This window comes from Pseudopipra pipra, chromosome Z (genome assembly GCF_036250125.1).
Source record: "Pseudopipra pipra isolate bDixPip1 chromosome Z, bDixPip1.hap1, whole genome shotgun sequence".
Classification (NCBI taxonomy): Eukaryota; Metazoa; Chordata; class Aves; order Passeriformes; family Pipridae; genus Pseudopipra; species Pseudopipra pipra.
In genome coordinates, this window is record NC_087581.1 from 22,972,762 (window position 1) to 22,993,426 (window position 20,665).

At 39.1% G+C, this 20,665-nt stretch overlaps 2 protein-coding genes across 5 annotated transcripts; one reads left to right on the forward strand and one right to left on the reverse strand.

The window, feature by feature from the left end:
* Positions 1 to 1,394: 1,394 nt before the first annotated feature.
* UTP15 (UTP15 small subunit processome component) lies at positions 1,395 to 9,833 on the reverse strand. The gene is made up of 12 exons (XM_064641211.1): positions 9,702 to 9,833; positions 9,267 to 9,359; positions 8,998 to 9,182; positions 7,667 to 7,845; positions 6,761 to 6,886; positions 5,981 to 6,116; positions 4,796 to 4,880; positions 3,639 to 3,788; positions 3,355 to 3,456; positions 3,025 to 3,158; positions 2,502 to 2,560; positions 1,395 to 2,021 (listed from the first exon to the last, which is right to left on the reverse strand). The coding sequence occupies exons 1-12, from the start codon at positions 9,789 to 9,791 to the stop codon at positions 1,798 to 1,800; spliced, it is 1,563 nt and encodes a 520-aa protein (XP_064497281.1). The 5' UTR covers positions 9,792 to 9,833; the 3' UTR covers positions 1,395 to 1,797.
* Positions 9,834 to 9,922: 89 nt separating this feature from the next.
* Positions 9,923 to 18,988, forward strand: ANKRA2 (ankyrin repeat family A member 2). Of its 4 annotated transcripts, none has more exons than XM_064641212.1 (9): positions 9,923 to 10,031; positions 10,734 to 11,122; positions 13,108 to 13,266; positions 14,655 to 14,720; positions 16,112 to 16,209; positions 16,372 to 16,497; positions 16,891 to 16,957; positions 17,047 to 17,127; positions 18,187 to 18,988. In XM_064641212.1, exons 2-9 carry the CDS (start codon positions 10,834 to 10,836, stop codon positions 18,240 to 18,242), a joined length of 942 nt encoding a protein of 313 aa, XP_064497282.1. In that variant the 5' UTR covers positions 9,923 to 10,031; positions 10,734 to 10,833; the 3' UTR covers positions 18,243 to 18,988. The 4 variants fall into 4 exon arrangements, with proteins under 4 accessions (XP_064497282.1, XP_064497285.1, XP_064497283.1 ...); XM_064641215.1 differs by lacking the exon at positions 9,923 to 10,031 and adding an exon at positions 10,063 to 10,080; XM_064641213.1 differs by lacking the exon at positions 9,923 to 10,031 and adding an exon at positions 10,080 to 10,098.
* Positions 18,989 to 20,665: the final 1,677 nt, after the last annotated feature.

Genomic DNA, 20,665 nt, shown 5'->3' on the forward strand with positions numbered 1-20,665 from the left:
ATTCCAATAGGTCCATATCCTTCCTGCACTGAGCACCTGTCTTGGGTTACACAGATTCTGGTATCCACCTTTTCTTTTCTCTTTTCCCCAAATATGTCCTTTTTTTTTTTCTTTTTGGTGTTTTTCCTTCTTTAAAGAGACTGAACTGCTAGTGATTACTGACTCAAACATTTGACCATATATATAGTGACTGCCCAGGCAATGTAAGACACTGGACTATTGGTGCCTATAGCTCAATCAGCAGTCTGCTTTGTTAACAATGTGCAGAGTGGCGACCCAGGCCAGGGGCTGAAGGCAAGCACATCCGACACCTCAGGCTACAAGCTCCAGTCACATTGAGCTTCTCATCCACCAACACCTCCAAGTTTTTTGACTCAAAGCTCCCAGCTTGTGCTTCGGATTGCCCTGATGCAGATGTAAGACCTTGCACATGGACTTGTTGAACTTCATGAGGTTCACAAGGGCCCACTTCTCAAGTCTGTCCAGATCCCTCTAGATGGTATCCCGTCCTTCAGGTCTGTCAACTGCACGACTCAGCTTTGTGTCATCTGCAAACCCACTGAAGGTGCATTCAATCCATTCTCAATGTAATTGATGAAGGCATTACACAATACTGGTCCCAGTAGAGACCCCTGAATGACACCACTTATCTATCATTCATCTCTATCTGAACATTGAGCCATTGACCAGTACTCTCTGGATGCGACCATCTAACCAAATTCTCATCCACTGAACAGTCCATCCATCAAATCTCTCTCCAACTTAGATCAAACTAATCGCTATTTTAATCCAACTTCTTCCTATGCTTCTGCTAGCCACACATCAAACTTTGAGACACTACAATGGATACATATCTTAGACATGAATATTGTCAGTAAGAACTGAGAATACGTTTTACGTCAAAGTTAGTAGTTTTCAAGCCATGGAACACTACGCTCCCAAGACAAATGTGTGCCCTTAACTCCAAGCAATACTGGTTCACAGAATAAGGCAGCTCTAGGAAGAGCCTAGTGTCATCCTAAATGTACTCAATAGCCTCTAGTACACCTCTGTTTCCAATGTGTACATAGTGATACAGCACTGCCTGAAGTTAAAATAAACCATACCCTAGCATTCAAACACATACTGATAACAACGTAGACAGAAAGTGATAGAATTACACAAAAATTGAGTTCTGACATTTAACTGAATATTTTCTCACTGCTGTGTATTTTCCTTATTACAATAATTTAATTTGAATTAATTTCCCTTTAGAAGTATTATCTACTTTCTATATAATTCATATTTTTCAATATACATAAGCATGTACTTCTCTTCTTGAGTCATTTTGCGATTTCCAATGAATTCATGGAAGTCTGAAATGAAGATGAAGCAGGGAGAGAAAACACAATGTATCAAATGCATATGCCGTTTTATTCCTGTTTCCAAGGATGTGAGACAGGATACTAACCTTAAATAAGGGCAATGACACATTAAAATTAGACAAAAATCAATTATTTTCTAGTAAATAAAATCAAATCATTATAGTACTGGATACCAAACACACACTTTAAAAAGTTACATAACTCTGGAATAAAACTTTAAAATTCAACTGTTCAAAAAATTTTGCAAGGAAAATCTTGAAAACTTCCTTCTTTCTCTGTCTTCAGCAATCAAGCCTATTCAGCAACATAGTTTGGAAGACAGATCTTCAACCTAGAAAGGCTTATTTTGACAGTCACTATTAAAAGTTACAAGGAGAACAGATCATATATTCCAAGTCCACAATATTTTTGTGACAATTTGCTGTGATGGCTGTCAGTCATTCCTATTTGTTTCCATGGCCTCTGCAAGACCATTACTTTTGTTCTCTTCTAGATATGTATCTCTTTTCTCAGTAAAAGTAGCAAACAGTGTATCCATCATTCCCAAAACTTCTAGTAGTTCCTCTTGATAGTCAATCTCTTTTCCTATAGCTTCCTGAAGTTTCAAGAACTGTTTATCAACAATCGCTGACTGCCCAACCACAGGCTGATAAATATCTGTAAAAAAAAAAATCACTTAAAAATCCACATATTTATAAAAAGGTGAAAATTATAGTAACTAGTTAGAGATGCTTTTAAGGAAGTCCAACCCTGTGGACAAATAAAACAACTTTAATGGTGTTCCATAAACAGTAGTCATATGTACTCAATGTAACAGTATGTCAAACTAATAAAAACATGTTTTTATGACCTCTAATACTATTTTTACCTCACAGAAGAAGTTATTTGTACTATGTAAGCATAGAAACATGAAGTATTAAAGGTACTTAGAGACCACGAGGAGCTTCCTGCAGCCAGTGCAAATCAGATACTGACTGCGGTTAGAGTTATCTGGCAATGTCTCTTTTTGGATCATTTATAAGACTTCATACTTATAAACAAATCCATAAAAGTTTGTTTTCTTTAAAATGTACCACTTTCAACCTTATTTCCAAGCGAGCTATATAACTTCGAGAATCTTTTTTGTGTTGTCCTTACCAGTGATCATATCTGCAACCGTGACCAGCACAGGAGTAAATCGTGGCTCAATCACACGCCTGCAAAATTGGAAGACATTCTAGTTTTACTGCTTTTATCCACTGCACTTCTACCACCAACAAGCAGCTTTTTCATACAGGCATACAGACAACTTCTCCATGAAGACACAGCACAGAACAGCAGACACAGATGCAGGTCAAAAAAACCCCCTATATGTGGTATTCACCCTTCTCCTTTTGGGAAGACAGTGGGGGTTGGAGGACTGGCAAAAGTCTCAGGTACATGAGGACATAACAGATCAAGGGTTGAATGTCTGTCAAAGAAGTAGAATATCTCATACTATCAGCAAAACTGTTCTGTGCTAACCGGTAAACTGTTTCAGACCTATCCCAGCTTGCGATCAGAATGCAAGAGGCTTGTGAGAGCAACAATGTTCTACCTGTGATCTGTTGAAACTCTGTGACAAGTTATTAGAAAATAAAAGTGTCAAAATAGTTAGAGAGAACTCAGGTTAAAATAATACCTTGCCACAAAGGTAAGGAGGAGATTAACTTGCTTCTCATCTCGGCCTGCGAGTGCACTCCTCAATGTTCCTCTGCGATGTAGTTCCTGCATAACTGCAACCGTAACTTCAGGAGTATGAAGCATGATGGGTGGCTGGACATATACAGAAGAGTTTAGTACCAAAGCAGTATCTTTACACACAACACAGGGCTGATATCAGCAAAACCAAAATGGAACCCAAGTTTGGTTCCTTTCTAGTTACACACTAAGATAAAATTAGTTTGACATATAGGAAAAATTCACATCAGGTGATATCACACAACTCTGATGAGAAAAACCAATGCCTTACCTCCAGGACTGCATCAAGAGCCTTGGAAGACTCAAAGCTCTTCAGCAGCTTGTCGTATTTCCTCAAAACACGTTTTACAGGTTTACTGACACAGAAATCTTCCTAGGATTCAAAGAAGAGTTCAGAATTAGACAAATACGCACACATAATAGATTAGACGTATTACCATGAACAAGCTTGTATGTCTTTATATATTTCCTCCCTTCCCTTTCTCCAACCCAGCACATTCCGAAAAAACAATTTTTGACAAGGGCTTCAGTACATATTTTCTCACCACCTCATACCTGTTTTGGCATGTAAGTTCTTCCTTTCACATAGGTTCTATATGCTGGTTGTCTCTTCTTTTGTGACTTTTCATTTCTTTCTTCAGGTTTCCTGTGTTTAACATTTAGCACCCCATTGGTCATGCCTACAACTATAGTTTCATCTTCAGGCTAGAACAAAGAAATCACAGAGTTAGGACCCAAGTATTTTATTTGCTGCTCCATCATGGAGATTTTTAAATTTTTATGCTTTGTGATAAGGCTCAAACAATAGTGTGACAGATACCTCTTTGAGGTCCCGTGATCAAATACTTTGTTCAAAACAGGGACAGCTTCAAGGCTATGTTCATAAGCAATATTACAGACTAACTAGTGAATCGAGCTCAATTATGCATTAACATCCTTCTGCAAGTACGAGGTTTTGTTTTTTTCAATGGCATACAACTGCCTTTGGCTATTACATGCCATACAACAGGCATGACCACCATCTAGGAGAAAGCAAAGCTATCATGGAACAGCAGAATTTTGAGAAACATCTGAAAGTTGTTCAAAACACTGGTCACTTACACAACAAAGTAGGTATAAATTTCACTCCACAAAGAAGCTGTGGATGCTCTGTGCCTTTAAGTGTTCAAAGCCGGGTTGGATGGGGCTTTGAGCAACCTAGTCTACTGGAAGGTGTCCTTGCCCCTGGCAGGGGGGGCTGGAACTAGGTGATTTTTTAAGATACCATTCAAGCCAAACCATACTATGATATAATAAAAGGCTATGACAGGTATGATGGAGATCAGCGGGCCAGTGTCTCATTTAAAGGCATCAACTGAAGATAATGAAGGTTCAAGTGGAACAATAACAAGCAACTCTTCACACAACAAGTATGAGAAATGTGGAACTCCTTGTCAAGGAATCTAGGCAAAATTTCAAGTTTGCCGAAGCTCAAAGAGAGACTGAGCAGGCTTATGTAAGAGAAATTCTTTGACTTGCACAGAAATCACACTCTGCTGAGCTAATTTCTCATGTATTTATTACTCAGGAGGAATATAATCAGTCATCCCACTTTGCATCCAACAGCACTCTTCTGAAACACTTCCAATAGCCACGAAAGCAAAATTAATTACTTTAGTGACTTAAAAGGTATCAGTAATTACCTTATCTAGGAAGATGTCTACTGTACTTACCGATAACGCAAGACTGAGGATGGATGTTGCATAATTAAAGCTGTGGACTACTTTGTAGGATGTAGTACTGTAAATCTTCACATGCCTATACAGAAGAGTAATGATAGAACTATTGTTAGTAATGCCTTATCATAGTCACTTTACAGGAATTTCATCACTCTCAACTTCTATAGATCATTTAAGGAAACTGAGTATTGATACGATGCATTCCCCAGACTACCACTGAGCTTCTTAATTATTACTATTAAAAGATATCCACAAGTCAAGACAGGATTGCTCTTACCCCAGAAAAGATGAAAATGGGGCAAGGACAAGAGAAGAAACTGAAAGCAGATGTAGTGACTATCTGACTTCAGAAATGCTTATTAGGAAACAGCATCACTTCAAATTTGTTCTTAAATTTTAAATGTAAGATCTATTAGCAATTTCTGGAAGTAAATCCATAGATATTGTATCCAGCTCCTCCTTAATGATTTCATTGAAAGTATCAAATATTTAAAAAATGGGAAAACAAAACATTATCTTACAAGGATGAACTGTAGTGTTATGTAATCATAAAGCCTGAGGTAACCTAGGAAGTACAGGAGGAAGGAGGGAAACAGACCACTGTCATTTCAGACCACTTCATATTTCTAATGTTTTGGAGACAACAGACCAAGTATCAGTATTCACCAACTTAAACCAAACAAACAAAAAAGCAAGGAGGTCATCTTTCACCTGTCATCTCAGGTACAAAAAGCAACAGCATGAGACAGAAAACTCAGGCTTTTTAAAAGTGAATACTAATACACTTTTAGCTATTTAAACTGTATTAAAGAATAGATACTTTACAGAGACTGCAAAGGTCAATTCAGAAATTAAAAAAAAAACAAAACACTTATTCAGAAGTTGTCCATGTGCATTCCCATATGGCACATGCAATCCTTACTGACATTCAGGTTAGTAAGAAGAAAAGGTTAAGGCATATCACAGAATTATAGCACAGTTCAAGGTGGAAGAAACCTTCCAAATGTCATCTAGACCAACCCCCCTGTAATAAGCAGGGACATTAGTTACATACCTTGGCCCCAAAACCTGTTCTCAAGTAAAGCCCAAAAAACATGGACAGATTCACAAATCCTTTCCTTTCAAAGGAACAAAAGTTCTAAAGAATTTAAATCTCAAAAAGCCACAAAATGTACCAACCTGTCCAGGGATCCTGACAATAACCTTTGTCCAGAGCTGTTCAGGCATAAACAAGTTACAGTTTTGTGGTGATTTTTAAGTGAAACTAGTAACTGTCCGCCTTTTAGTACATCCCAAACTTTGACATATCGACCTCCTGTGAAAAGGAAGCACATAAAACAGTCTTACATATGTACACATTTACGCTTCTCTGAAGTTCTCACAGAATAATACAGTACCTCCTTCATGTCACAATTTTCTGTACCTACTCACCATCCCTTCCATTATGACTATCTCCTGGGACAAAACACACTACAAGCCTCCTCCTTTTTAGGCCATTCTAAATGGAGCTGAATGATTCAACATATTCCTTACCAAAAAAACCAAAAATCTGTAAACCACTGGGTCACAGGACTTGTGATGCAATGGCAAGAAGAGACTAAAAAACCTTGTCAACATTAAGAGAAAGACACAGTCCCATCTTTTCAAAACTTCTTAAGTATGTTTATTCCTTCACTTCAGCACTGGGCTAATTAAAGTCTGTATTTTGTCATTAAAAATGTCTTTTTCTGGGTGGGCCTACTACAAGAATATCAAAACAGAGACAAAAAGAAAAGACTCCTACTCACACCCTCCAAATAAACACAGATTCCTAAAGAAGATATTTGAGAAATCTAGCTGTTACATCACTTACCACTTCATTACGAAATTAAAGCACCACACAAAAAATAAGTAGCTGTAGTATTTCTCAAATTACGACCACAGAAAAGATATTTGATTTATTTCATTTTATTGAATTACCTGCAGATACTAGAAGTCCACCAGAAGGGAACAGAAGCACGCTCTCCACAGGATGGCCATGTTCTATTGTCATGACACTACTTTTTGTTCGTGCATCAAATAGTTTCACAGTGTGATCATAGGAACCTAGAAACATCACCATAAATGGCTTCAGTTTCATAATTTCAATTACTTCAGGAACTAAAACAGCCATGTTCTACAATCTAAAGGAGCTCCTGGCTAATAGTAACGTTTTAAACCACATACTTAAAAACTCTGTGTGGTTTACCTTGGTTATTTTATAGCCTTCAGGCAACATAAACTTCCTAATTCTAGCCCTAGCTTCATCTCAGCCGTTAAAAGTAATTTGCTTTCATTTTATTTCACTTCCATTAATGAAGTGTATTTACAACAATAAATACTAGGCAACGTGATGAAACCTAGACTCTTGTGCCTCTGGATGTAAGGAATACTAGGGTTTTTTCACAGCAGCTTACCACAGATTAATAGAAAGCTACTGCCAAGAAAACCAAAAGGAATGGTTTCAAAGAACTCTTCATGTGACCTTTCATTCTGGAGCCAGAACTACTGTCCTGCTCTGGAAACCTGATAAAATACCTCAGTCAACCCCAGCCAAAGGATACATTCACAGTATTTTCTTAACTTTCAAAAGCTAGTTAGAACAGTTCTGTTAACCCTAATAGGCTAAAACAAAAGATGTTAAAACTCAGTTCATGCTGAATTTCCCCAAAACGTCAGTGTCAAGCTTAAAAACCAAGCAAAAAAAGGAAACAAAGTAGGCAATGTGTAGAAAGACTAACCCTCCACTATGAAAACATAATAAACAAGATCCTACTGAATGAAAAATTTTTCTTTCTGCATTTTTCTTCAATCCAAAAGAAGCATAGATACAGAATAAAATTGAACCTGTTATGAAGACATCCGCATTCACTTTACTTGCACAGCCGCATCTCACGTAGTCAGTATGCTCACTGTATGAGACAATTTCTGTGGCACTTGGAATATCCCACAAATTTGTTGAATAATCATCACCACCAGAAAATATCCTGTATTTATCGGACAGGAAACCCACTAGATGAACCGGTCTAGAAAACAAAGTCCACAATACCCAAAGTCAAAATACAATGTGTTTCAAGAAGAGTTAGTCTGTATGAAGAGTTTAATAAAGTATGTTAACTTAGAAGTGCAAGGTGGTTTTTTACATCAGAAGTTACAAAGCCTTACTTTAGAGGTTAAAATATTTTAGGTTTTGTATTTCCAGGCAGAAAAGGGTCATGCTGACAGATGATTACCTAAGCACTGATATGGTATGCTTTAAATGTTTTACAGGTCTCCTTGAAAACTCATTCAAAAGCTCTAAATTCTGCACTTGTTACTTAGAGGTCTGTGTGCTAGCACTGTCCTTTAGAAAACATTTACAATAGTGAATTTTAAGAAAAATTTATTATAGTAAATTTTAAGTACGACTGGTTTGGACAATCTTCCCATCCTTTAAAATTGCTATTTAAATCTTTATTGCCAACATAACACCCCAACAGAGAATGACTTTTACGGAAAACACAGATACACAGATCTTACTACAGTTAACCTCGTCATTATAAGGTAACACCTGATCTACAAACACTGACCTCAAACAGAAACACTCACAACATCAACCTGGGTATTTCCACTGAAAGGGGGGTTGTTGTTCCACATAGACGAAATACACATTGGTCTTCCACAGCACAGCAACCTGTTCAAGCATTGTCTTCTCCTCACTGATACACAGAACTTCTAACTCCTTACCCACCCCACCCTATCATAATGAACTTTTTATGTTTTGTTTTGTTTTGTTTTTTTAAGGGATCCCTTCTCTTCCTGGCATATTTCTTCATTGTTTTTGTTTAGACACTTTTTAGAACTCTTTTCCTGCCAGCATCAAATATAAGATACTTATCAGTGCCAGGTAGTCGCAAGACTCCATCTACACAACTACTGGAAACAAAAAATGTATTTACTCTTCTCTATACTCTATGCATATTTAGCATTTAAAAAAAACACCTCCCTCCAAGTTAGAATTTAACTGTAAAATCTACTTTTCAGTTAAGATCTGCATGAGACAGTTGCAAGCAACATGCAACAGTATTACTCAGATTTTCAGCAACATGCAAAGCAGGCACATAAATACTATATGCTGGTGAGGCAGTGGGACGGGTTGCCCAGGAAAGTCATGGAGGGAAAAGCCAATACTGTCTTACTTAGTGTGCCCATCGAACTGCCTCAGTGGTGCTCTCCCGCTGACGTCGAAGAGGCGGATGCTGCTGTCCTCACTGCCTGCAACAAGCAGCTGCCCATCGTCCCTGTACGTGGCACTATATGCGGCATCTCTGAAGCGAGAGAATGTTTTGATGGGCTCCTGGGAGTAACGGCCATAAATGTGGATCTGGAAAAACAACAAGGCATTAAATTTTCTTGCATCATATCAACACAAGGACAGCATCATAAAAACCTCAGAAAAGCCACTTACCCTCGAGGAGGCTGTGACAGCATAGTTGTATGGTGGGACTGGGGAGAAGTCAATTTTACTTACTGCACCGAATTCCTTTATCTGAACGGGTGTCTAAAACAACAGTAGTAAAGATCATTAAAAAAACATTACCACACCATCAAACAGGAAAATAGCAAAATAAAAACTACTTCCTACAGAGAGTTCAAAACTCCTTTAGAACCAAATCGTTTCTTAATTACAACGATACCGAATTTCACTTCTGCCAGTCTCTATTCCGGCTCTCGTAGGTTTTTTCCGATACACTCATAACAACTGACCCATTCATTACGTGTTTTCATGAAAAACAAAAAAAACCTAACTCACGCGTCTTTACAAAATAATTCGACTAGTTGCACGAAAGCGGTAAAAAAAAATTTCCAGGGTAGTAACTGAGGCTGTTGGGCCGCCTCCTACCTTGTACCCTCGCCAGTACAGCGTGTCCTGCGTGATCTTCTCGCCGAGCTTGGGGCACGCCTGCACCACCACCGGCTTGTACGAGGCCATGGCGCTCCGGGCGCGGGGCCTCCGGGCACGGCGAAGGCTGCCGCCGCGTCTCCCCTGACCTCTCCGGGTCAGGCGGGGGCTGTGCGGGAGAGGCTCGGGAAGCGCGATGGGATCGGGACACGCTGCGGGCGCGCTATGGCGGCACCGGGCCGGCCGCGAGGAGAGGCAGCGCGGGCGCACAGGCTGCGCGTCATCGCGCGTCACTTCCCCGCCCGCGGCGGCCGAGGGAGCGCGGCCCGGGTGAGGCCGGGACGGGCCGGCGGGAGGCGGGATGTGGGGTAGCGGGAAGGTGGGAGCGGTGCTGGAGGTACCGGCATCTGTGGGGCTGCCAGGCTGGAGCAGTTTCTGGGTGGCGGGTGCTTCGCCCCCCTCCAGGGAGCAGGGAGGGCTCCAGGCGTGCCCGCGGCTGCGGCGGATCCCGGCCCGATCGGAGGTTTCCCGCGGTCCTGTGAGCAAGCCCCTGCTATCCCGGGGTGTCTGCCGTCGGTGTGGAAGGGATTTGGGGTTTTTCCTGCGTGTGTGGTAGAAGCCGTTTATTTTACGCAGGTTGCAAAAAGACACAAAGAGGCTTAAAGTCACTTTAGCTTTTCATTCAAGTGTGATGTTTTTAGGAAATAAAATCATCTTTATGAGCTTGTTCGTGGCTTGGTTTAAACCAGATTGGTTGTGGTGAGGGGGTTTTTGTTGCAACCAGACAAATATTCTGAAGCATCACTTAGATGAAACTTCTACTGGCTTCATTATGGAATTTGGTTTAAGCATCCACGTGATAAAATGTCAGTGGAGAATTCAGTCACTAGCTTGTGACAGCAACAAGATTGATATTTCACCAATGTTTTGACTGTCAAAACTAAATGCCATAAAATTAAATGAAGCCAAATTTGGTGTATTTTTATTCATTGTTTCACCAGAACGTTCTTAACCTGTGTTACGTTTGTTCAGTTGCAGCTTGTTCAAAAAACTGGACTTGGCTAGACAGAATTGGACTTAGCTGGAAACTGTGAAGAAGCATTTTGCATGAAGCTTTTATGTGATTGAAGCCATGGCGTCGTCAACAAACTTAGACGTTGGGGCCCAGTTAATTGTGGAAGAATGTACCACGAGCTACAGCCTTCCACCCATGCCAGACATTAAAGTGGAGCATCAGCTAGACTCCAGCACAGAGGAAGGCCCAGCTCAGAGTGTCACCATGGGGATGAAATTCATTTTGCCCAATAGATTTGATATGAATGTCTGCTCACGATTTGTGAAATCTCTGAATGAGGAGGACAGTAAAAATATTCAAGACCAAGTCAACTCTGACCTTGAAGTCGCATCTGTCTTATTTAAAGGTTGAATTTATGGTACAAATTGTTATCTGTGGACTGTGTCATACTGTTAAACTATTATGTTTTCTTTAAAAAAAATCCACTACCTTATATGTGGTATTCCCCTTTTTATTATATGATTAATGAATTATTAATGTAAAATTAATTTCCACCAAGATTATTTTTCAAATCATATTTCAGTTTTTCTTTTAAATTGAAAAAGCAGTGGCACAAAAAGCCCAAGTTAACAAGAGCTGATGCTGATCATGGGAACATTTGTATAGCATGTCCTACAACAGTATGGATCTTCACAAAACACTACTGAAAGCACTATGCAATCACTTTAATTTCAGTAGCTTTTAGCAGCATGTTTTATCTTTTCACTAGTATGAGGAAAAAATAATGTAGGTCTTGTGGTTGCTTGTTTAATCAATGTGGCTGTACAAGGCCTGTGGTTGTAGAAATGGGCTTGTCAGTTCAGCTTCACGCTACTTGAAAGCAAAAGCTGCTCCAATTCTGAATGCCTGCAGCTAATCCAGCCATTGCTGGGCAGTTTCATCAGAACTGCTCCATGCTTTTTCACAACTGGGGATATTGATACAGAACAAAATTAAGTCTTTCATTTACTTCCTCTTAACAACTAGGGTTTCTGGCACTTGCTGTCATATCTCAAACTGTTAATGGTGTGTCTTCTCATGAGGTTGAATGTCACCCATTTCCTGAAACAAATGCAAACACAGGCCTATTGTGAATTTTGATGGTTTCACTGATTGGTATTGTTGGGCTGCACTTCAGCCATTGTAGTTTTCAGACTTTTTTGATTTGGAGGCCCTAAGTGCTCACCAGCAAACCCGCAGGTCTGAGTGGCAAATGTAGATCTGTCAGCAATAAGCAGGTTGCTATCTTAGAAGTAGTCCTGCAGATCCAGGGACCACAGGTCAAAATCTGTGGTAGGGCACTTAATTCAGTGAAGTCAGCTGTAGCTATTTGATTGGCAAACAAAACGTAATTTAATTTTTATCCTGTGAAGCTCTACTCCTTTTAGTTGGTTCTTTCCCAGAATTTGTGCATGGGTTTATGATCACAAAATTCTCTATGGTGTTAATTCAGTGTGTGTGTTAATTAGCTTCCAGGCATTAATTACTTCTTCACACTGGTGTCAGATCAATACAGAGTTTAATCCTTCAATGTCTTTCCAATATTTAATCAGTTAGCTTCTTAAAAATTTCTTGGCTTCTCAGCTACATCTCAAAACCAAAAGCAACTTTTGAGAATTAGAAGCCAAGGCAACATATAAATATATGTAGTAAAATGCCATTAGCTTCCAAGAGAATGCAAGGTAAGTTAGTATGAAGGAACACATTAGCACTGAATGACTTCCTGAATTCTAAGTGGTGAATATATGTGAACATAAAATGCTGTTGCATTTTATATGTTAGTGTGGAACATCTCTTTTCCTGCTGGATAAGTATTCATAAGGCATTCATAATGCTGTCAAAATATTACCCAGGAGTGGGAAAAGCCCTGGTAAAGAAAGTTAGTGAAGGTCATCTCCACCCAGGCAGTGGACTGGTTAGGAGCAGGCAGAGGCATGATCTGAGCAGTTACCAGACTGCATGTCTGACCAGAGGTGCATCATGTCATTGTGTTGGAGTGTCCGTAAGGATATGACAGGTTGAGTGGAGCCCTCCTACAGATAAATCCAATGCAGGCATGTTGAAAAATCTAGACAAAGGCTTACCTCGTTTAGAGATCAACTTGTCTTTGGGTGACGTTATACCATACTGAATGTGTGTGGTAGCAGCATTGTTTTATGCTAGAAATGAATGCAGCCTTTTATTCAACTTCCACAATACACAGTGGAAAAAGCACATGTCAAAAGCTTTCTTAACATGGATTTTAAAGGTCTTGTGATAGTGGTGCTTTCTAGTTTGACTTAGAATCTATGGTTTGCTTTTAATGCTCTTATTAGTACTGAAATCCTGTCTGGTTTTTTTTGTTCAATGTAGCGGAATGCAACAGCCACACTTCTCCTTCCCCTGGTATCCAAGTAAGACATGTTTATACTCCATCAACTACTAAGCATTTCTCACCAATAAAACAATCAACTACCCTAACTAACAAACACAGGGGAAACGAAGTCTCTACAACACCTCTGCTTGTAAACTGTAAGTATCCTTCTGCCTTACTATTAATAATTATTTTGTGAACTGTACGTTGAATGCTTGACAGATTTTTCCAATTTTTTCTTTGGTGTTGCAATGAACTTCAACACAGGAAGAAAACATTTAAATTAGTCTTGTCTAATATCACATGGTTTCAACCACAAAATAGTCATCCACCTTTTGCATTGAATTAATGACTGAAGCTTACTTTCCAGAAAGAATCTAATTATTGATTTAAATAATATAGGTAAAGATTTTTCTAATTTTTTTCTAAGCTGTAAGTTAATGTGCCTCATACACGTTTTCAGAATTTGTGCGTCTCGTAAAATTTATTAAAATTAGATGATTGGTAAGTGCTACAGAATACTTCAAATATCGTGATTGTCATGGATCTTGAAAATCAAGAAAGTAGTATTATTTATGGGGGGGGGTTCTGAATTTTCAAGCATTTTCTTTATAAATTAATTTGCTGTAATTTACTTGATCTGTAAATTATTTCCTTTATAAAGGAAATAAAGGCCTTTTTTTTTTTCAAAAAGCCACTTGCATGGGAAGAATTAAGCTGGAGCTGCAGTGTAGGCCTCTGAATAAAATATGACGTCTATCTGAAATTTTCGTGTAGTGATTGAGGACAGTCAACATTTACAACTGATGTAACATGAGCTGATTTCATTATTATATAGTGTGGATAATTTATTACATATTCCCTCCTGAGAATCTTTCAGGCCTGCTCCAAGTTGCAGTTAGGAAAACCATGAACCCATGCAGCTTGCTGTGGGATTGGAGATTTTTTTCTTCATAATCTCTTAAGAATTATTCTGCTTTTAAGACATGGTACCTTATATTAAGGAATTTTAAAAAAATCCCACAATATTTTCCTTCCCCTTTGTATGTCAGGTTGTATACAGTTTTGTAACGTCTGATCTATTCCACATTGTAGTGAGTGAGAGTCACACTAGAGGTTTTGTCTGTTGAATAGCAGGAGAGCTCTCCTGATGATATGCGGTGTCTTAGGTGTAATTTTTAAATTACACATCCTTAATTTATCAAAATACATTTATTTTCATTTGATAAATGGTCTTAATGTGATCTTGGTTTGCTGACCAAGCAGTAGAGAAGAGATCGTGTTGCTTTGTAAAAAGTCAGTGTGGGAAGTATGTATCTTTGTTTTCAAGTATGACTTCTACAATGATTTAAAAATTACCTAAACCTATAGAACTCTTTGAAAACTTCAGTTTTTAAGAGAGTGATTTCAGTTCAGAGAAACCTATCTACCCCCTCAAATCCAAGTTCAGTGGTGCTCAAGCCAACGGATATGTTATACTCAGCTTCAGTTAGAGTAGAATGAAAACTGGTGTGTGTAACACATGCTTTTGCTTCCTTTTCTGCAGCTTTATCAGTCCATCAGCTGGCTGCTCAGGGAGAAATGTTATATCTGGCCACACGTATTGAACAAGGTAAGACAGAGGGAGAGTAAGTGCCTTTCTTTTTCCTTTGGGCCATTTGTATGCTGTTGTATTTGACACTTCTTTAAAGCTATGTTAAAAAAATAAGTCCTCAGTTCTGGTACAAATTGAAGGATATTTGACATATCTGTGCTTTGCAGATGTGGACTGTGGTTTCGCATCAGTCTGTTATTCACTCAGTGCTATGATTTGCATTTAAATTAAAACATTAGCAGTAATAGGAGTAGTAGGTAAATCCTTTCCTCTCACTCCTCTCAAGCTATATAGGTAATCCATGGAAATGAGAAAGGAATCTTAGTTCTATTAGAGGAATTAATTTTACTTTATTTTTAGATTTTCATTGTAATTTAAAACACATTTCTTCTAACGATGGTTTTCCAATTCTGTTCAATCAATCAGCATAAGGACCTGTGTGCTGCTAATTTAAGCCATGGCTCACACCTGCACTATCATAGTTCTATACATTCTGAGTTGCGTGGTAGTCTTCAGTGTGGCATTTGTTGTCCACAACACATATGCAAAATTTCAACTCCAGATAACATATTGAATTTAGTACTATTTAGTTAATAGTATATTCTTGTTGTACTAATAGTAATTAGCCATCCTTTCACTGCATCCTCGTTGAAATGTTTACTGGAAAGGAGGTAATGAGTAACTAAGTCTATATACTTTGTAATGAGCCATGTATATGACAAGCAGATCAATTCTGGAGTGTTGGTAATTATTAAAAATGCTTATTTTGTTATTATAAGCATGAGATTTTTAAAGTATAGGTATTTTTTTTAAAATCCAGCTGAACTATTTCAGTCAGCCAATTGTTAAAAAAAGCTTTTTTTTTTTTTCCTAGCTCACTAGATGTAGACCTTAATTGTTTTCACAGACCACCTTATTGATTACATGAACTTTGAGAGGAATGAAGTTGTTCTATCTATATTTTGTATGGGCACATTCTTTACAAGATTGTGTGGCTCACTGTATTGAAAAAAACCACTGCCTACAGTATAATACAGAATGTACCTTTTTATTTTTCAAATATCCTTTCTCTTCTTTCCAAAGATAAGGCCCAGATTACAAACAACTTGTAACATTTCTAAATAAAACCAGAGTTTATAAAGTTTAAAAACTTAAGTTTTAAACTATTAAACTAAAAGTTTAAATTTTACTGTGGTCAGTTGGATGTGGTTTTTTTTTCTTGGACAAAGATATTTCCACCACCAATGGGAGAGAATTTTGTTTTTAAAGTTGAGATGAGAATGACTTTTAGGCCACACTGGTACCTGGTGAATATATGGTATTCACCATGGATACATCAACACATTTCACCAGCTCACACAGTGCATTAGTGAAAGGGATTACTAAGTTATATATTTTTCTTTAAACAGAAAATTTAATCAATCATAAGGATGAAGAAGGATTTACCCCTCTGATGTGGGCTGCAGCTCATGGGCAGATAGCAGTAGTGGAATTTCTCCTCCAGAATGTAAGGAAAAAAACCACACTACATTTTAAATTTATTTACCCATTAGTTCATTTTGCCTTCTTAAGTTTGTCAATGCTGCTATAGAGTTAAATGGTTTAAATTTAAGTTCTATGTAAAACCTCAAATTTGCTTCTTGTTTTTAAATTGATACTTTTATTTCAGGGTGCAGATCCTCAGATCCTGGGGAAGGGGCGAGAAAGTGCCCTCTCACTGGCCTGCAGTAAAGGGTACACAGATATTGTCAAAATGCTGCTCGACTGTGGAGTTGATGTCAATGAGTATGACTGGGTAATACTCTAGCTTAAATTTATGTCAGAGGGTGCTTTGGTCAGAAAACTGAAGCAGGACATAGCACTGGCTTGGATTTAAAAATTGTTCTACTTCTTCTGAAATATTTGAGAGTTTCAAAACTTGCATAGGATAAGAGAAGTTGGTTCTACTAGTTCTGACCTCTTGGGAGAAAGAGAATGAGATTAATGCTGGCTCCTTGTAGAAGTATGAGCTTAAAGTTTAAAAAATAGACAAAAAAAGCTGGAAGTTGTGAAGATCCAAAACAACCTCATTTTCATAAAATCTATGAAGTCTCTTACTGATACATAGAAGCATATTGGTGTGTTAGGGAATTAAAATCATGGACTGTTTAATCACTAAGTGTCTTAAGGCATTTCTCTGCTTTTGCAGAATGGAGGCACACCCTTACTATATGCAGTACATGGGAACCATGTGAAATGTGTAAAAATTCTCCTTGGTAAGCAGACTGTCCAAACAGAATTACCAGTAATAATGTACTATCAGTTGTCATTGTCAGAAATACAAGTCTGTTCCTATTTTACATAGAAAATGGTGCTGATCCAACTATCGAAACAGATGCTGGCTATAATTCCATGGATTTGGCTGTAGCCTTGGGCTATAGGAGTGGTGAGTATTGCAAATGTAAACTCTTCTAAAAAAATTTTAGTTTTTACAGCTCCTTGTATATGTAGCTGCTGTAATGGCCTGGTAGAGGTTTTGCAGCATTCAACATGTTACCTGTCCTACAAGTCTTAATACACCTAAATGAATCAGGCCAAAATGGGTAGGGGCTTCCATCCCTTTTTCAGAAAGCCAGGTACCTAGTAAGAAAATGTCACTGACCTGGATCTGTATCAGTGGGCACAAATATCGGTGTTTAGGGCTGATGCAGCCATGATTTAGACAAGGGGAGCCGAGCTGCTCCCCCATCCCTGTACAAGCAGTGTGTTGCACTGGACAATTGTAAGAGGCCTGCAGCTGTCCTGAACCCCTCACTCTGGTTGACTGGCATGTAATGATGTAGTTTGCAAAACCTTCTTCCCCTGTCAGACCAGCTCTATCTCTAGTTTGTCTTGGAGGCACACAGTAATAGGATCAGTAGTGAATATACTACCTCACTTGGTTATGGAAAACAGAAGCAAAGAAGGGACTCTTCATTGGTGTTTTTCCTCATGCTGCCTTCATTTTGAAAGCTGTGAAATGTCTGCCATCACAGAAATGAACTGAACCAAAAAATTCTCCCAGCACTGGATGTGCTGCTTCTCCAAGCAAAGCCCTGTGCTTATGAATGAGCCAGTAACTTCACAGATGTCTAGATGTAGGACTGCTTCAAAAGCTCAATCTCAGAATGTTCCACAGAAGACATTCCTAATAATTTTTTTCCCTACTTTCCATTTGTAGGCTAAAAATTTGCTTTCTGTATGCTATCAACCTATGCAAACCACAGAACAGATGAGGACCCCCAAAACCCATCATCTGCCTTCCTGGATGTATTGTTTTTGCATTATATAAGGCTTTTATTTTCTGAAGGGATGCAAACCCTCTTCACAGAGTAAATTATTCCTGTCTGGCCTTTTAATAAATCATTATACAGGACAAGCAGGGATCTGGCAGAAAAAACAGTACAACCCTAAAAAATGAAAAAAAATGAACACTGATTAACCTCATCTTTTTTCTCTGCTTTAGTTCAACAGGTTATTGAGTCTCATTTATTAAGGCTACTTCAAAATATCAAGGAATAAGTGTTGGCTCTTCTTCGGGTGTCAGTTCTTGGCTTGGAGATTCGAACTGCTTTTTAGCCCTGTAATAGGTGACAAAGGTTGGTTGTTTTGTAACTTTACCTCAGTTCAACTATTTGCTGATTTTAGTTAAGCTATTTAGTATTCTTCCTCTTCTTTCATTGTTATTCATGCAAATATGCAATGTCATCCTTTTCTTAAATATATTTTATATAATTTTAGAAGAAAAAGTCAGTTGCCATGCATGAAAATCTTTGTAAATAAATCCAGTTTTGACCATCTAAATGTTTACACTGAATGCAGTGGGTGACACTGTGCCAAGTGTCCTACTTCGTGACATCACTGATACATATTCACATGAAGAAATGTGTTTAGGTATTGAGATATATCACCACAGAAGATAGATGTCTTTATTGTTATTAATACTAACTAGTGTGTGTGATAGTTTGTGATATTCTCAGTTCATATTTGTCCTGGCTCTGGCCAGGACAGGTTTAATTTTTCCAGTAGGCAGGAGGGGGCATGGCTGGGACCCTTCATCATTACCAGGGGCGCGGGGGAGTCTCTTTCAGAGAGAAGGGGTTCCTTTCACTTGCAGTGGTGTGGCTGCGGTGGAGTCGGGTCAAGCTCCATGGTGAGCATTTTTGCATGTATACTTTTTTTTGTATACTTTTGTTATTAATATTGTTGCTGTTACTGTTCGTTTTCGTATCTCATTGCTGTTTCTAGTAAATTGCTTTTTTTATCAACCTGTGATCTTTACCTTTTGTGCCTCCAATTCCCCTTTCCATCTGGCCTTGGAGGGAGGGGGGAGAGGGTGGGAGAGTGAGCGAGCGGCAGCATGGTTTGGAGGGTCTCATCAGGAGCACTACATTGGGGAGTACCCTTCCTAAACCAGGACAGCCTTATTTGGCACCCAATGTGGGGCACAAAGGGTTGAGATAACAACAGATCTGGCCAGAGCAGGTTGGAAATAAAAATGATTTTAAGCATTTGTTGTATTGGGTGCGGAGACACTGGTCACAACGTTCCTTAGTCTGTTCGTGTGGCTGGGGTACCTAACCCTGTATATATTCTCATTTGTGCCCCTCATGATGATACTTTTTAGAGTAGGAAGAGGGATCAGGATTGTTTTGTTATTGTACTGTGGGATATCAGTTTATGGCAGGATAACATCAAGGGCAGTGAGGGTCATTTGGGATATGTATCCAGTGCTGCTCTCCTATCCTTACCTTGGGTGCTGCCTGTGGGAGCCCATTACTAATTGTACCCAGTCTGTGGGTGGAACAGGGAAGGATGATTTTCCCCAGCTTTTCACCCCCTTTTTCTACTTCAAGCCTGTTACAACAGCTTTTGAGAATTGTAAATTGCCTCTGGATATTGAGGAAAGCGTGGTTTTGTTGCTAAGTCTGCCAGGTCTCCTCAGAGCAGTCCACATAATGTTTAGAATCAAGGTAGAGATTTCTAGGAAGGTCATTCAGAGATCTGCAATGAGTCATGAGTGACATGGGGATAAAATGGCCAACTTTTGAAGGATTACTCTGCTCTAACGGTTTGGAAGTTCACCCCTGAGCAATTACAGGACCCTGATAAAGTGGTAGAATATGTGAAGGAAAAATGTTGTGGCAACTTGAAAGAGGCACAGAGTTATGCAATGCGCTGGGCCCTGGCTACTATTTATGAGACACTGATGGTCATTAGATGGCATCCTCAGGGGGAGGAGGAGGAAAAGCAGAACAATAGGCACTGTAGCCACTCAAACTGCAGCTGAACCACAGGAACAACTAGTGCCAGTAGCAGTCCCACCTATACAGAAGAAATCCAAGACCAAATCAAAGTGAGGGATGAAGAGGAAGCAGGGCCCTCATGAGAGGAGGAAGAGCCAGGGCTAGAGATTTCTGTCCGATCCCTATCCCTGGGTGAGCTGTAAGGTATGCAAAAATATTTCAGTCACCAGTTGGGTGAGCCCCTGGTGACCTGGCTGCTCCAATGCAGCCCACGATATGACACTAGATGGTAGTGAAGCCAGGAAACTGGGATCCCTGTCCTGGGATGTGGGAATTAAAAGAGGATTGGGAAGAGGAATCTCTCAGCCTCTGGAGGCAACTCCTGTCAAGCAGGAGGGAAGGTTATTTTCTCAAGGATGGTCTAAATAGTGCACCCAAGCAGGTGGAAGACTATGAAGAAAGGTATCCATTACAACGTATCCAGTCCTGAGAGAATCAGCTGTGCTGGTGGTAAGCTACAGAGAGTCAAATAATGAGCAGAGGTGTACACAATCCATGTGGTAGAAGTTTGTATGGAGCACACCATTGTCATACAACAATTTATTTGCATTCATGTCTGTTACAACCCACCCCTGAGGACAAGGATAATTCAAGTTAATAGATCCCTTTGGGCAGATTAGAGTGAAAACACACTGAATG

Coding starts and splice junctions, on each gene's coding strand:
- UTP15 (XM_064641211.1), bottom strand. CDS start 9,791: ATGGCCTCGTACAAGCCGGTGGTGGTGCAGGCGTGCCCCAAGCTCGGC. Junction 6,117..6,760: donor TGGACTTCTAGTATCTGCAG/GTAATTCAATAA, acceptor TCCTTTTCACAG/GAGGTCGATATGTCAAAGTT. Junction 2,561..3,024: donor CTCCTTACCTTTGTGGCAAG/GTATTATTTTAA, acceptor CCAATTTTGCAG/GCGTGTGATTGAGCCACGAT.
- ANKRA2 (XM_064641212.1), top strand. CDS start 10,834: ATGGCGTCGTCAACAAACTTAGACGTTGGGGCCCAGTTAATTGTGGAA. Junction 16,498..16,890: donor ATGTCAATGAGTATGACTGG/GTAATACTCTAG, acceptor CTGCTTTTGCAG/AATGGAGGCACACCCTTACT. Junction 17,128..18,186: donor AGCCTTGGGCTATAGGAGTG/GTGAGTATTGCA, acceptor TCTCTGCTTTAG/TTCAACAGGTTATTGAGTCT.